The sequence below is a fragment of the Carcharhinus amblyrhynchos genome, chromosome 9, assembly GCF_965287045.1.
Source record: "Carcharhinus amblyrhynchos chromosome 9, sCarAmb.v2.hapA, whole genome shotgun sequence".
Lineage (NCBI taxonomy): Eukaryota > Metazoa > Chordata > Chondrichthyes > Carcharhiniformes > Carcharhinidae > Carcharhinus > Carcharhinus amblyrhynchos.
The window spans coordinates 100,948,193-100,961,607 of NC_137332.1; the positions used below are offsets into that span (position 1 = coordinate 100,948,193).

Genomic DNA, 13,415 nt, shown 5'->3' on the forward strand with positions numbered 1-13,415 from the left:
AGTCGGCGAGTGAGGGGGGAGTGAGAGTCGGCGAGTGAGGGGGGAGTGAGAGTCGGCGAGTGAGGGGGGAGTGAGAGTCGGCGAGTGAGGGGGGAGTGAGAGTCGGCGAGTGAGGAGGGAGTGAGAGTCGGCGAGTGAGGGGGGAGTGAGAGTTGGTGAAGCGGGTGATGCCGGGACTCTCTATCTCAAGGTTCCTGTACTGACTCCTCTTTCTTTCTCTCTCAGTTGCCCCCGTCGTGTCCTTTACCCGTCTGGGTGATTCTAACCGGCTGTCCTGTGCCGTCACCGGGTTTTACCCTCAGGCCATTGAGGTGAATCTGTGGAGAGACGGAGTGGTGATTGGTGAGACTCTGTCCACTGGGATCTTACCCAATCACGACAGCACCTACCAGATCCGGAAATGGATCGAGTTTGATCCAGAGGACCAGGCCGAGTATTCCTGTCGGGTGGAACACAGCGGGATGAAGGAGACACTGGTGGTGATTTACGGTAAGACTGTTTCTCACTGTTAGAGAGGACCCAGCCTCAGAGCAGGATCACAGGAGGGAGGGTCAGTGCTGAGCTGTCAGCCCAGGACAGCCTGAGACCCGGGATGCAGAGAGAGGGAAATAAATATTAACCTTCAGTGTGTGATATATCATGATGCTGCCATTGGAGGGAAATAATTATGTGTCCAAGGATTTGATATGAAACATACTCCACTGTATCCTGCTGTATTACAGTGCAACAGGACCCAGTGTGTTGTGGGATATTACAGGACGGATAAGGCCTTGTGTACCTTGGGATGTTACAGCACGACAGGGCCCGGTGCATCCTGGGAAATAACTGGGTTACAGGATCCATTGCTTTATTGGACATTTACCGTGGGACAGGGTGCTGTGTATTATGAGATCCTTTATTTGGTCAGGGCCCGGTGTGTCCTGGGATATTACAGTAGGGACAAGGCCACGTGTATCCTTGGATGTGAGGTGGTCCACTTTGGTAAGAAGAATGGTAGGAAGGACTATTACTTACTTGGCGAAAAACTGCAGCAGGCGACGGTGCAGAGGGACCTTGGGGTCCTTGTGCATGAGTCGCAAAAACCCAGCTTGCAGGTGCAGCAGGTGGTCAGGAAGGCGAATGGGATGCTGGCCTTCATAGCGAGGGGGATTGAATATAAAAGTAGCGAGGTCTTGCTGCAGCTGTATAGGCCATTGGTGAGGCCGCAGCTGGAGTACTGTGTGCAGTTTTGGGCGCCGCACCTGTGCAAAGATATTTTGGCCTTGGAGGGAGTGCAGAGGAGGTTTACTAGGCTGATACCGGAGTTGAGGGGGTTGAGCTATGAGGAGAGGCTGAATAAACTAGGCTTGTACTCGTTAGAGTTTAGAAGAATGAGGGGAGATCTCATTGAGACGTATAAGATGATGAATGGGATGGATAGGATAGAGGTGGAGAGACTCTTCCCGCTCAAAAAAGACAGTAGGACTAGGGGGCACAGCCTCAAGATAAAGGGGGGGCGTTTTAGAACGGAGTTGAGGAGGAACTTCTTCACTCAAAGGGTGGTGAATCTCTGGAATTTTCTGCCCGTTGAAGTGGTGGAGGCTGCCTCGCTAAATATTTTTAAGAAGCGGGTTGATGGGTTTTTGATAAGAGAGGGGATTAAGGGTTATGGGGAGAGGGCGGGAAAGTGGAACTGAGCCACGACAGATCAGCCGTGATCTTATTGAATGGCGGGGCAGGCTCGAAGGGCTGGATGGCCTACTCCTGCTCCTATTTCTTATGTTCTTATGTTCTTATGTTACTGTCCACAAGGGCCTGGTTTACTCGGGATATTAGAGTATAACAGAGCCCAGTGTGCCCAGGGATATTGTTGTACAACAAGACCCAGTCCATTTTGGGACATTATTGTGGCACGGGTAGTAGTGGATCCTGGGATTACAGTAAGTCAGAGCCCAGAGTATCCTGGGATATTAATGTATGACTGGTGTTGGTGTATCCTGCGATGTTACAATTTACACGGTCTGGTGTATCTTGGGATATTACAGTACAACATGATATAGTGTATCATGGGATATTACAGTAGCACAGGGCCTGGTGTACCATTGTACATTAGAGTAAGTCTGCACCTGGGGTGTTCTGGGATATTACGGTATGGTGGGGCCCAGTGTATCTGAGATATTGCAGCCTTACAGGGCCTGGTGTATCCTGGGATATTACTGTATGCGATGACCCAGTGTATCATAGGATATTACAGGAGGTAGGGCCCAGTTTGCCTGGGATATTAGAGGGTAGACAGGGCCCAGTATATTCTTGGAACAATATTTTTCACTGTCCCAATACGTGTGACAATAATAAATCAAATATTACAGTAGGACAGGTCCAGTGCATCCTGGAAGTTTACTTCAGTCAGATTAAAATCAGTATTCAGAAAAATAATGGAATTCCTTCTATTGGAGACAATTCATGAAAATCGAGAATCAAATACTATAACAATGAATAGTCAGCATGGATTTTGAAATGGAAAATCTTGTTTTACTCAGTGGAATTTTTGAGGATTTAACAAAGAAAGTAGACAATGGTTTGAATAAATGGGTGCATTTGTTGGAATAATTGGGTGCTTTTCTGGTTGGCAGTTGGTGACTAGTGGCGTGCCGCAGGGATCGGTGCTGGGGCCTCAACTGTTTACCATATACATAGATGATCTTGAGGAGGGGACCGAGTGTGGGGTAACAAAGTTTGCTGATGACACGAAGATGAGTGGGAAAGCGAATTGCGTGGAGGACGCGGAAAGTCTGCAGAGAGATCTGGATAGGCTGAGTGAGTGGGCGAGGATCTGGCAGATGGAGTATAACTTTGGCAAATGTGAGGTTATCCACTTTGGAAGAAATAATAGTAAAATGGAATATTATTTAAATAGTGACATGCTACTGTACAGAGGGACCTGGGGGTCCTTGTGCATGAATCACAAAACCTCCGACTGCAGGTACAGCAGGTGATCAAGAAGGCGAATGGAATGTTGGCCTTTATAGGAGGGGGACGGAATATAAAAGCAGGGAGGTCTTGCTGCAACTGTACAAGACAGTGGTGAGGCCGCAGCTGGAGTACTGTGTGCAATTTTGGTCCCCTCATTTGCGAAAGGATATATTGGCCTTGAAGGCAGCACAGAGAAGATTTCTGATCGATAAGGGAATTAAGGGTTATGGGGAGCAGGCGGGTAAGTGGAACTGATCCACTTCAGACCAGCCATGAACTTATTGAATGGCGGGGCAGGCTTGAGGGGCTAGATGGCCTACTCCTGCTCCTATTTCTTTTGTTCTTATGTTCTTATGTAACATAATAGATATAATATATAATTTTTCAAATGTAAGGGAAAAGCGTGTTCGTGATGGACTGATTGACAAGTCCAAAGCAAGTGGAGTTTGGGGATGAGTGACAGAATGGATCACTCGCTGACTTTGAGACAGAAACCAGAGAGAGTGAGCAAAGGAAGTTGTTCGGAGAGACAAAGTGGAAAATGTTTTTTCTATTCATTCGTGGGTCATGGGTTTCGCTGACTGACCAGCATTTATTGCACATCCCTAGTTGCCCTTGAGAAGGTGGTGGTGACAATGCTGTTATGGAGGGAATTCTCAGATATTGACCCAGTGACCTCGAAGGAACAGTGATATATTTCCAAGTCAGAATGGTGAGGTGGCTTGGAGGGGAACTTGCAGGGGTGATTTTCCCATTTATCTGCTGTCCTTGTCCTTCTAGATGGAAGTGGTCATGTGTTTGGAAGGTGCTGTCTAAGGATCTTCAATGAATTGCTGCAGTGCATCTTGTAGATAGTACACACTGCTGCTACTGAGCGTCGGTGGCAGACAGATTGAATGTTTGTAGATGTGATGCCAATCAAGTGGGCTGCTTTATCCTGGATGGTGTCAAGCTTTTTGAGTGTTGTTGGAGGTGCACCCATCCAGGCAAGTGGGGAGTATTCCATCACACTCCTGACTTGTGCCTTGTAGATGGTGTATAGACTCTGGGGAGTCAGGAGGTGAGTTACTTGCCACAGTATTCCTAGCCTCTGACCTGTCCTGCAGCCACTGTGTTTATGTGGTGAGTCCAGTTGAGTTTCTGGTCAATGGTGACCACAAGGGTGTTGACAGTAGGGGACGGTTACGTCATTGAATGTTAAGGAGCGGTGGTTAGTGTGTCTGATGTTGGTGATTAGTCATTGCCTGGCATTTATGTGGCACAAATGTTAGTTGCCACTTGTCAGCCCAAGCCTGGATATTGTACAGATCTTGTTGCATTGGAACATGGACTGCTTCAGTATCGGAGGTGTCACGAATTTTGCTGAACATTGTGTGATAATCAGCGAACATGCCCACTTCCGACCTTATGATGGAGGGAAGGTCATTGGTGAAGCAGCTGAAGATGGTTGGACCTCAGACACTACCCTGAGGAACTCCTGCAGAGATGTTGTGGAGTTGAGATGACTGATCCTCCACAACAACATCCATCTTCCTTTGTACCAGGTCTGACTCCAATCAGCGGAGAGTTTGCTCCCTGATTCCCGTTGATTCCAGTTTTGCTCGGGTTCCTTGATGCCACACTCAGTCAAATGTGGCCTTGATTTCAGGGGCTGTCACTCTCACCTCACCTCTGGAATTCAGCTCTTTTGTCCATGTTTGAACCAAGGCTGTAATGAGGTCAGGAGCTGAGTGACCCTGGTGAAACCCAAACTGGGCGTTGCTGAGCAGGTGCTGCATGATAACACTGTCGATGACCCCTTCCACCACTTTACTGGTGATCGATAGTAGACTGATTGGACGGTAATTGGCTGGGTTGGATTTGTCCTGCTTTTTGTGTCCAGGCCACACCTGGGCAATTTTCCACATTGTTGGGTAGACGCCGGTGTTGTAACTGTACTGGAAGAGCTTGGCTTGGGGAGCAGCAAGTTCTGGAGCACAAGTCTTCAGTACTATTGATGGAATGTTATCAGGGCCCATTGCCTTTGCAGTATCCAGTGCCTCCAACCATTTCTTGATATCACATAAAGTGAATCAAATTATCAGGAGACTGGTATCTGAGATGCTGGGGACCACTGGAGGAGGCTGAGATGGATCATCCACTCGGCACTTCAGGCTGAAGATTGCTGTGAGTAATTCAACTTTATCTTCTGCACTGATGTGCTGGGCTCCTCCATCATTCCACAAGGATCAGTGTTGGGATCACTGTTATTCACAACTTACACTCCATAACTTAGAACATAGAACACTACAGTGCAGTACTGGCCCTTCAGCCCTCAATGTTGCACCAACCAGTAGAACCAATCAAATGACCCTCTAACCTAAACTATTGCAGTGTTATCCATATGCCTATCCACTGACCATCTGAACGCCCTTAAAGTTGGCGAGTCCACAACTGCTGCAGGCAGGGCATTCCACGCCCTTACTACCTTCTGAGTAAAGAACCTACCTCTGACATCCGTCCTATAATTACCACCTCTTAATTTAAAGCTATGTCCCCTCATGTTAGCCATCACCATCTGAGGAAAAAGGTTCTCGCTATCCACCCTATCTAATCCTCTGAGCATCTTCTATGCCTCAATTAGGTCACTTATCCACCTTCTTCTTTCTAATGAAAACAACCTCAAATCCCCTCAGCCTTTCCTCATAAGACCTTCCCACTATACCAGGCAACATCCTGGTAAACCTCCTCTGCACACTTTCCAATGCCGCCACATCTTTCTTATAATGCGGTGACCAGAACTGTACGCAATACTCCAAGTGCGGCCGCACCAGAGTTTTGTACAGTTGCAACATGACATCACGGCTCCAAAATTCAATCGCTCTACCAATAAAAGCTAACACACCGTATGCCTTCTTAACAACCTTATCAACCTGGGTGCCAACTTTCAGAGATCTATGCACATTTACACCGAGATCTCTCTGCTCGTCGACACCACCAAGAGTCCTTCCATTACCCTATATTCTGTGCTCCTGTTACTCTTACCAAAGTGAATCACCTCACACTTTTCTGCATTAAACTCCATTTGCCACCTCTCAGCCCAGCTCTGCAGCTTATCTAAGTCCCTTTGCAAACTGTAACATCCATCCTCACTGTCTACAACTCCTCCGACTTTGGTGTCGTCAGCAAATTTACTAACCCATCCTTTTACACCCTCATCTAGGTGATTTATAAAAATGACAAACAGCAGTGGCCCCAAAACAGGTCTCTGTAGTACACCACTTGTACCTGAACTCCAGGTTGAATATTTCCCATCAACCACCACCCTTTGTCTTCTATCATCTAGCCAATGCCTGATCCAAACTGCTAAATCACCCTCAATCCCATGCATCTACATTTTCTGCAGTAGCCTACCATGGAGAACCTTATCAAACGCTTTGCTGAAATCCATATTCACCACATCAACTGCTTTACCCTTATCCACCTCTGTGGTCACCTTTTCAAAAAACTCGATAAGGCTTGTGAGGCACGACCTACCTTTCACAAAACCATGTTGACTATCCCTAATCAATTTCTTTCTCTCCAGATGATTATAATTCCTATCCCTTATAATTATTTCCAAAACTTTGCCGACAACACAAATAAGGCTCACTGGTCTATAATTCCCAGGATGGTCACTACTCCCCTTCGTGAACAAGGGGACAACATTCGCTTTCCTTCAGTCTTCCGACACTATACCTGTAGTCAATGAAGGCATGAAAATCAAAGCCAAAGGCTCTACAATCTCCTCCCGAGCCTCCCAGAGAATCCTAGGGTAAATCCCATCCGGCCCAGGGGGATTACCTATTTTCATACTCTCAAGAATTGCTAACACCTTTTTAAGTACCTCAATCCCGTCTAGTCTAAAAGACTGTATCTTAGTATTCTCCTCGACTACATTGACTTTTTCCTGCGTGAATCCTGACAAAAAATATTCATTTAGTGCCTCTCCTATCTCTTCAGGCTCCACGCACTATTACTTACGTGGCAAAAAACTGCAGCAGGCGACGGTGCAGAGGGACCTCGGGGTCCTTGTGCATGAGTCGCAAAAACCCAGCCTGCAGGTGCAGCAGGTGGTCAGGAAGGCGAATGGGATGCTGGCCTTCATCGCGAGGGGGATTGAATATAAAAGTAGGGAGGTCTTGCTGCGGCTGTATAGGGCATTGGTGAGGCCGCAGCTGGAGTACTGTGTGCAGCTTTGGTCGCCGTACTTACGCAAGGATATTTTGGCCTTGGAGAGAGTGCAGAGGAGGTTTACTAGGCTGATACCGGAGTTGAGGGGGTTGAGCTATGAGGAGAGGCTGAATAAACTAGGCTTGTACTCGTTAGAGTTTAGAAGAATGAGGGGAGATCTCATTGAGACATATAAGATGATGAATGGGATGGATAGGATAGAGGTGGAGAGACTCTTCCCGCTCAGAAAGGACAGTAGGACTAGGGGGCACAACCTCAAGATAAAGGGGGGGCGGTTTCGAACTGAGTTGAGGAGGAACTTGTTCACTCAAAGGGTGGTGAATCTCTGGAATTCTCTGCCCGTTGAGGTGGTGGAGGCTGCCTCGCTAAATATTTTTAAGACGTGGATTGATGGGTTTTTGATAAGTGAGGGGATTAAGGGTTATGGGGAGAGGGCGGGAATGTGGAACTGAGCCACAACAGATCAGCCATGATCTTATTGAATGGCGGGGCAGGCTCGAAGGGCTACATGGCCTACTCCTGCTCCTATTTCTTATGTTCTTATGTACGCACAACTTCCCACTGCTGTCTCTGACTGGCCCTAATCTTGCCCTAACCAATCTTTTATTCTTGACATACCGTAGAAAGCTTTAGGATTCTCCTTGACCCTATTCACCAAAGTCTTCTCATGTCCTCTTCTAGCTCTTCTTAACACTCTCTTTAGTTCCTTCCTGGCTAATTTGTAACTCTCCAGTACCCTAACTGAGCCTTCAAGTCTCATTTTGACATAAGCCTCTTCCTTCCTCTTCACTAGAGATTCAACTTCTCTCGCTCGACCACTTCCTCCCTGCCTGACAGGGACGTATTTATCAAGGACTTGCAGGAGCTGCTCCTTGAATAAGCTCCACATTTCAGTTGTTCCCAGCCCCTGCAGTTTCCTACTCAAACCTACGTATCCTAAATCTCGCCTAATAGCCTCATAATTACCTTTCCCCCAGCTGTAACTTCTGCCCTTCGGTATATACCTATCCCTTTCCACCACTCAGGTAAACATAACCGAATTGTGGTCACTATCACCAAAGTGCTCACCTACCTCCAGGTCAAACACCTAGTCTGGTTCATTACCCAGTACTAAATCCAATGTAGCTTCACCTCTTGTTGGCCTATCTACATACTGTATCAGGAAACCTTCCTGCACACATTGGACAAAAACTGACCCCAAAAACTTGGATATTGGAATCAAATACACCATTTTTAATTTACGGATAACACCAAATTGGGGGAACTATTTGATTTTGAGGACAACTGGAATAAATTAATAGGACATGAATAAACGTCAGCAAATAGTTGGTGAATGAAGTTCAGCACAGATAAACGTGCGGTATTTTTCAGTTAACGATGAATAGGGAGGGTTGAGAAACAAAGAATCTTGGTGTAGAAATACATCAATCAGTAAACATACAGTTACAGGTTAGGAAATAAACAAAATACAATCAAAAACCAGGTTTTACTTCTGGAGGAACAGAATTGTAAAGCAGGGATGTTATTGCCAAACCTTGGTTAGACCCCATTTACAGACCGTGTGCAGTTCCAGTCACCATTTCATACAAAGGATATAGAGTCAGGGGAGAGAGTGTAGAGAAGATTTACAGAGATGGTTCCAGAAATGAGTGGGTGGACACCTCAGGAAAGGATTGACCGTCTGGGTCTCTGCTCTCGGGAAAACAGAAGGCTGTGGGCTGATCTAATCGAGGAATTTAAAATTATGAAAGGTTTTTTATAGAGCAGACACATTGAGAATGTTCCTGTTGTGGGAAGAGCCTATCCAGTGATCATCAATACAAGAAACCCAATGGGGAATTCATGAGAAATCTCTTCACTCAAAGAGTGATGAGAATGTGGAGCTCGCTGCCACAGGGAGTGGCTGAACTGAACTGAACAGTTTAAGGGGAAAATAGACAAGCAAATGAGGGAGAGGGGAACAGAGTTAAAATTGTCAAATTAGACGAGGAAAGATGCAAGGAGCCTCAGGTGGAACATAAATACAAGCATCAACTGGTTGGGCTGATTCACTCTCACTCTGATTCACACTCTCATTTTTCTTTCTTCTTCTCCTCTCATTCTTACTCTCACATTCTCTCTCTGTGAGCTTTCTCTATCTCTCATTCACTCCCTCATTCATTCTTAGATGCTGGCCCTCTCTCTCTCTCTCACATTCCCTTCCACTCTCTCACATTCTCTCTCTCTGATTCTCACTTTTCCCTCTCCCTGATTCATTCAGTCTCTCTGATTCTCTCTCTAACAGAACCAAAGTCTCGCTCCCAGGTTGCTGTTCCTGTCGGGATTGTGATTGTGGTCTTCGTGCTCATCGCTCTCATCATTGTGGCTGTCGTCATCTCCAACAAGAAAGGTAGGAATTGGAGGGAAAATAGCAGCTCCTCACTGCGGGGAGGGATTCTGGGAGAGTATTCCAGGTGGGGGTGGCTCAGGCAGTGAGTCTCAGATTGGTGTGGGGGGCACAGAGTGGGTGGAAGAACTCCAGCGTTCGAATAGGGAGGGTAAGGGGCTCATGATAAAGGGGGCGTATCTGTGAATTGTGGGAAGGGTCTAAGATTGCAGATGGAGTTCAGAGTATCTGTGAGGGTCTCAGGTCAGAGTGAGGGTCCAAGGTGAAGCTGGGAGTGAGGATCTCGGGTCATGAAGGTTCAGAGTTCTGTTGTAGGGGTTTGGTGCAAGCAAGACTTCCAACCTCTGTCTTTGATTTTCTCTCAGTCTCATCACTCACTGAACATTCCTTGTTTTACAGGGAGCGGGAAGAGCGACTACAATCCTGCAAATAGTAAGCTGATCATCAAACACTGTGTGTGTGAATGTATTTGTGTGTGTCACTGTCAGTATGTGTGTGAGAACTCCTTTCTTTCTCTGTGTCTCTCTTTGTCTCCCTCATTCTCTCTTTATCACATCCACAGTCTCTGTTTCTATGAAAGTGAAAAGTTTTTAATGCCTCTCCTTTCTTTAACAGGATCTAACGGTGATGATTCCTCAGCCAGCTCCTCTATGCGTCCCTGAGGTATGAACTGTGTTGATAAATATTGGGAGCTGATCCTTCTAACTGGGAGATTCCCGCTGGATTTAACTGTACAATCTGATGGGTGGGATGTGAGCTCAGTGTCTGTCTCTCGCTGTATAGTCACTAAAGAGCAGCTCATCCAATCCAACACTGAGCTTTGAGACTGGCCTTCTGGAGACGGCTGCTCCTGTACAGTCTGAGGGTGGAGAGATTGTGGGTGTTGAGGTGTCGAGACGTCCAGAAACATTCACCCTGGACAGCCTCCGCGAAGCTGCGTAATTTCCTAAAGGAAGTCAGAATTCCCAGAGTTTTCCCTGAAGTTGGCCACTGGTTCTGTCATTCCCACAGGATTTAGTATTAGTCGTGTTTTGTGATGAGCCTGATCATTTGCTGAATGTTTGGGGTGTGGAGTAGAACTCAGGAGTTTAGCTGGTGTTTGAGGGTCTGATGGGTTTAGCTGGTGTTTGGGGCTGTGATGGGTTTAGCTGGTGTTTGGGGCTGTGATGGGTTTAGCTGGTGTTTGGGGCTCTGATGGGTTTAGCTGGTGTTTGGGGCTGTGATGGGTTTAGCTGGTGTTTGGGGCTCTGATGGGTTTAGCTGGTGTTTGGGGCTCTGATGGGTTTAGCTGGTGTTGTGTGGGTGGAATGTTAAAGGATAGAATATTTATGATTGAGAGTGAGGCCATTCAGTCCATCATATCCCTTCCTGTTAATGAAGAACTCTCCAGCCTAATCTCACCTTTCTGTACTCGATTTGCAGCCCTGTGGATCACAGCTCTTCAACTCGACATCCATGAATTGATTCAATGTGGTGAGAGTTTCTGCCTCTACCATCCTTTCAGACAGTGAGTCCCGGGTTCCTACCACCCTCTGGGTGAAAAACTCTTTCCTCATTTCCCCCCTGATTTTTCTACCAATTACTTTAAATCTGTGCCCCTGGTTTTTGACCCTCTGTTCAGGTAAACCTGTCATCTCTATTTACCATGTCTCCTCATAATTATATTCACCTCAATTAAATCTCCCCTCAGCCAAAAAAAAAATTTTTTTTTCAAAACCACGACAGTGAATAATGGAGGGGCATGTGATGTGTGGTTTCTGTATGATGTGGGAACTGGCGGACTCCAGGGTCCATCCCAGTGAACATGTCTGCAGTAAGTGCAGGTTGCTGGAGGAGCTCCAGCTCAAGGTGGATGAACTGGCCTCTGAGCTACAGACACTGAGGCTCATCAGGGGGAGAGAGGGTGTCATTGTCAATGGGGTGCAAGTAACATCCACCCCCCCTAGACTGGCTAACTCTAAGGGTCAGGAACAAGAGGGGGCTGCTGGGAGGAGGAAGGGGGGTGGGGAGAGGAGGCCTCAGCCTCTTAATCTGCATAACAGGTTTGAGGTTCTTGCTTCCAGTCTGGAAGAGGACGAGGCTGGTGAGGTTGGTGAGCAAACTGCACACGGTACAGTGATGCAGCAGGACATAGGCAAAGAGAAGGGGAAAAGGAACGTAGTAGTGATTGGGGATAGTGGGGTGAAGGGTATTGACACTGTCCTTTGTCACAATGACAAAGTGCACAGAAGGGTGTGTTGTCTGCCTGGTGCTCGGGTACAGGATGTCGCAGCTGGGCTGCAGAGGAACCTGGAGTGGGAAGGTGAGAACCCGGTCGTTGTGGTACATGTGGGTGCCAGCAACGTAGGCAAAGTGCGGACTGAGGATCTGGGGAGGGAGTATGAGAAGCTGGGAATGGAATTGAAAAGTAGAACCGACAAGGTGGTCGTCTCTGGGCTACTGCCTGAACCGAGTGCAGACGGGCATAGGGTTGACAGGATTAAGGAAGTGAATGGGTGGCTCAGGGATTGGTGTGGGACGAATGGGTTCGAATTTATGGGGCATTGGCACCCGTATTGGGGTAGGTGGGACTGTTTCGGGCAGGATGGGGTTGGTCTGAACCGTGCTGGGACCAGACTGCTGGCGAATCGAGTAAAGAGGACTGTAGACAGGGCTTTAAACCAATTGGGGGGGGGAGGGTGCGAGGGTAGGTGATGTTACGAGGTCTAAAGTTAAGGATAGGGTACAGGTAAGGGAAGAGGCCGAGGATGTCTCAATTGGTGGCGTTACGGCAAATAGGGTCCAGGTGAAGGCTGGGATGAAAGCACTTTATCTGAATGCACGAAGCATTCGGAATAAAGTGGATGAGCTGGTGGCGCAGATCAACACAAATGGATACGACCTGGTGGCCATTACAGAGATGTGGCTGCAAGGTGACAGGGACTGGGAGCTGAATGTCCAGGGCTATCAAGTGTTTAGGAAGGATAGGCAGGAGGAAAGAGGGGGTGGCGTAGCTCTGCTGATTAAGGATAGTATCAAGGTGGTAGCAAGGGATGATATCGGAGCCAAAGAGCAGAAAGTGGAATCGTTGTGGGTGGAGATTAGGAACAGCAAAGGGAGGAAGACGCTGGTGGGTGTCGCCTATAGGCCCCCGAATAATGATCTGGAGGTGGGGTGGGTTGTTAACGCGCAAATAAGTGCAGCGTGCAGGAATGGGACGGCAGTAGTTATGGGGGATTTCAATCTGCATATTGATTGGTCGACCCATGTTGGACGAGGTGGGCTCGAGGAGGAGTTCTTGGAATGCTGCCGGGATAATTTCCTTGAACAGTGTGTGTTGGAGCCGACGAGGGAGCGAGCTATCTTGGATCTGGTGCTATGTAATGAGGCGGGTAGAATTAGGGACCTTGCGGTGAAGGATCCTCTTGGAGAGATTGATCATTGTATGGTAGAGTTTCTGTTGCAGATGGAGGAGGAGAAAGTGGTTTCCCGGACACGCGTCCTTTGTTTGAATAGAGGGGAGTACGGTAGGATGAGAGAAGAATTGGTGAATGTGGACTGGGGGAGTGCGTTGGAAGGTAGGTCTGCTGAGGAGCAGTGGAGGATCTTTAAGGAGATCTTTCTTGGTGCTCAGCGGAAATTTATTCCGATGGTCAAAAAGGACCGTAGGAGGAGAGGTAATAAGCCGTGGATAACGAAGGAGGTGAAGGAAAGTGTTAAATTAAAAGCGGAGGAATTTAGAGTAGCTAAGAGCAGTGGGCGAGAAGAGGATTGGGAAAGGTTTAAATGTCAACAAAGATTGACAAAGAAGTTGATAAAGGAGGGTAGGAGAAGCTATGAAGCTGGGCTAGCACTTAATATAAAAAAGGATAGCAAGAGTTTTTAT

At 47.4% G+C, this 13,415-nt stretch overlaps 2 protein-coding genes across 3 annotated transcripts in view; both read left to right on the top strand.

Annotated features, from left to right (window-relative positions):
* Positions 1–13,415, top strand: part of LOC145348141 (class I histocompatibility antigen, F10 alpha chain-like) — an 86,170-nt gene that overhangs the window by 69,241 nt on the left and 3,514 nt on the right. For both annotated transcript variants that reach the window (XM_080196304.1, XM_080196303.1), the window contains 2 exons: positions 9,950–9,982; positions 10,166–10,213. In XM_080196304.1, the coding sequence (XP_080052430.1) occupies positions 9,950–9,982; positions 10,166–10,212 (80 nt within the window). In that variant the 3' untranslated portion in view covers position 10,213. The remainder of the gene's footprint in view (positions 1–9,949; positions 9,983–10,165; positions 10,214–13,415) is intronic.
* Positions 1–13,415, top strand: part of LOC145348140 (class I histocompatibility antigen, F10 alpha chain-like) — a 43,625-nt gene that overhangs the window by 1,373 nt on the left and 28,837 nt on the right. The window contains exon 4 of the mRNA XM_080196302.1: positions 226–489. Coding sequence (XP_080052428.1) covers positions 226–489 — 264 coding nt within the window. The remainder of the gene's footprint in view (positions 1–225; positions 490–13,415) is intronic.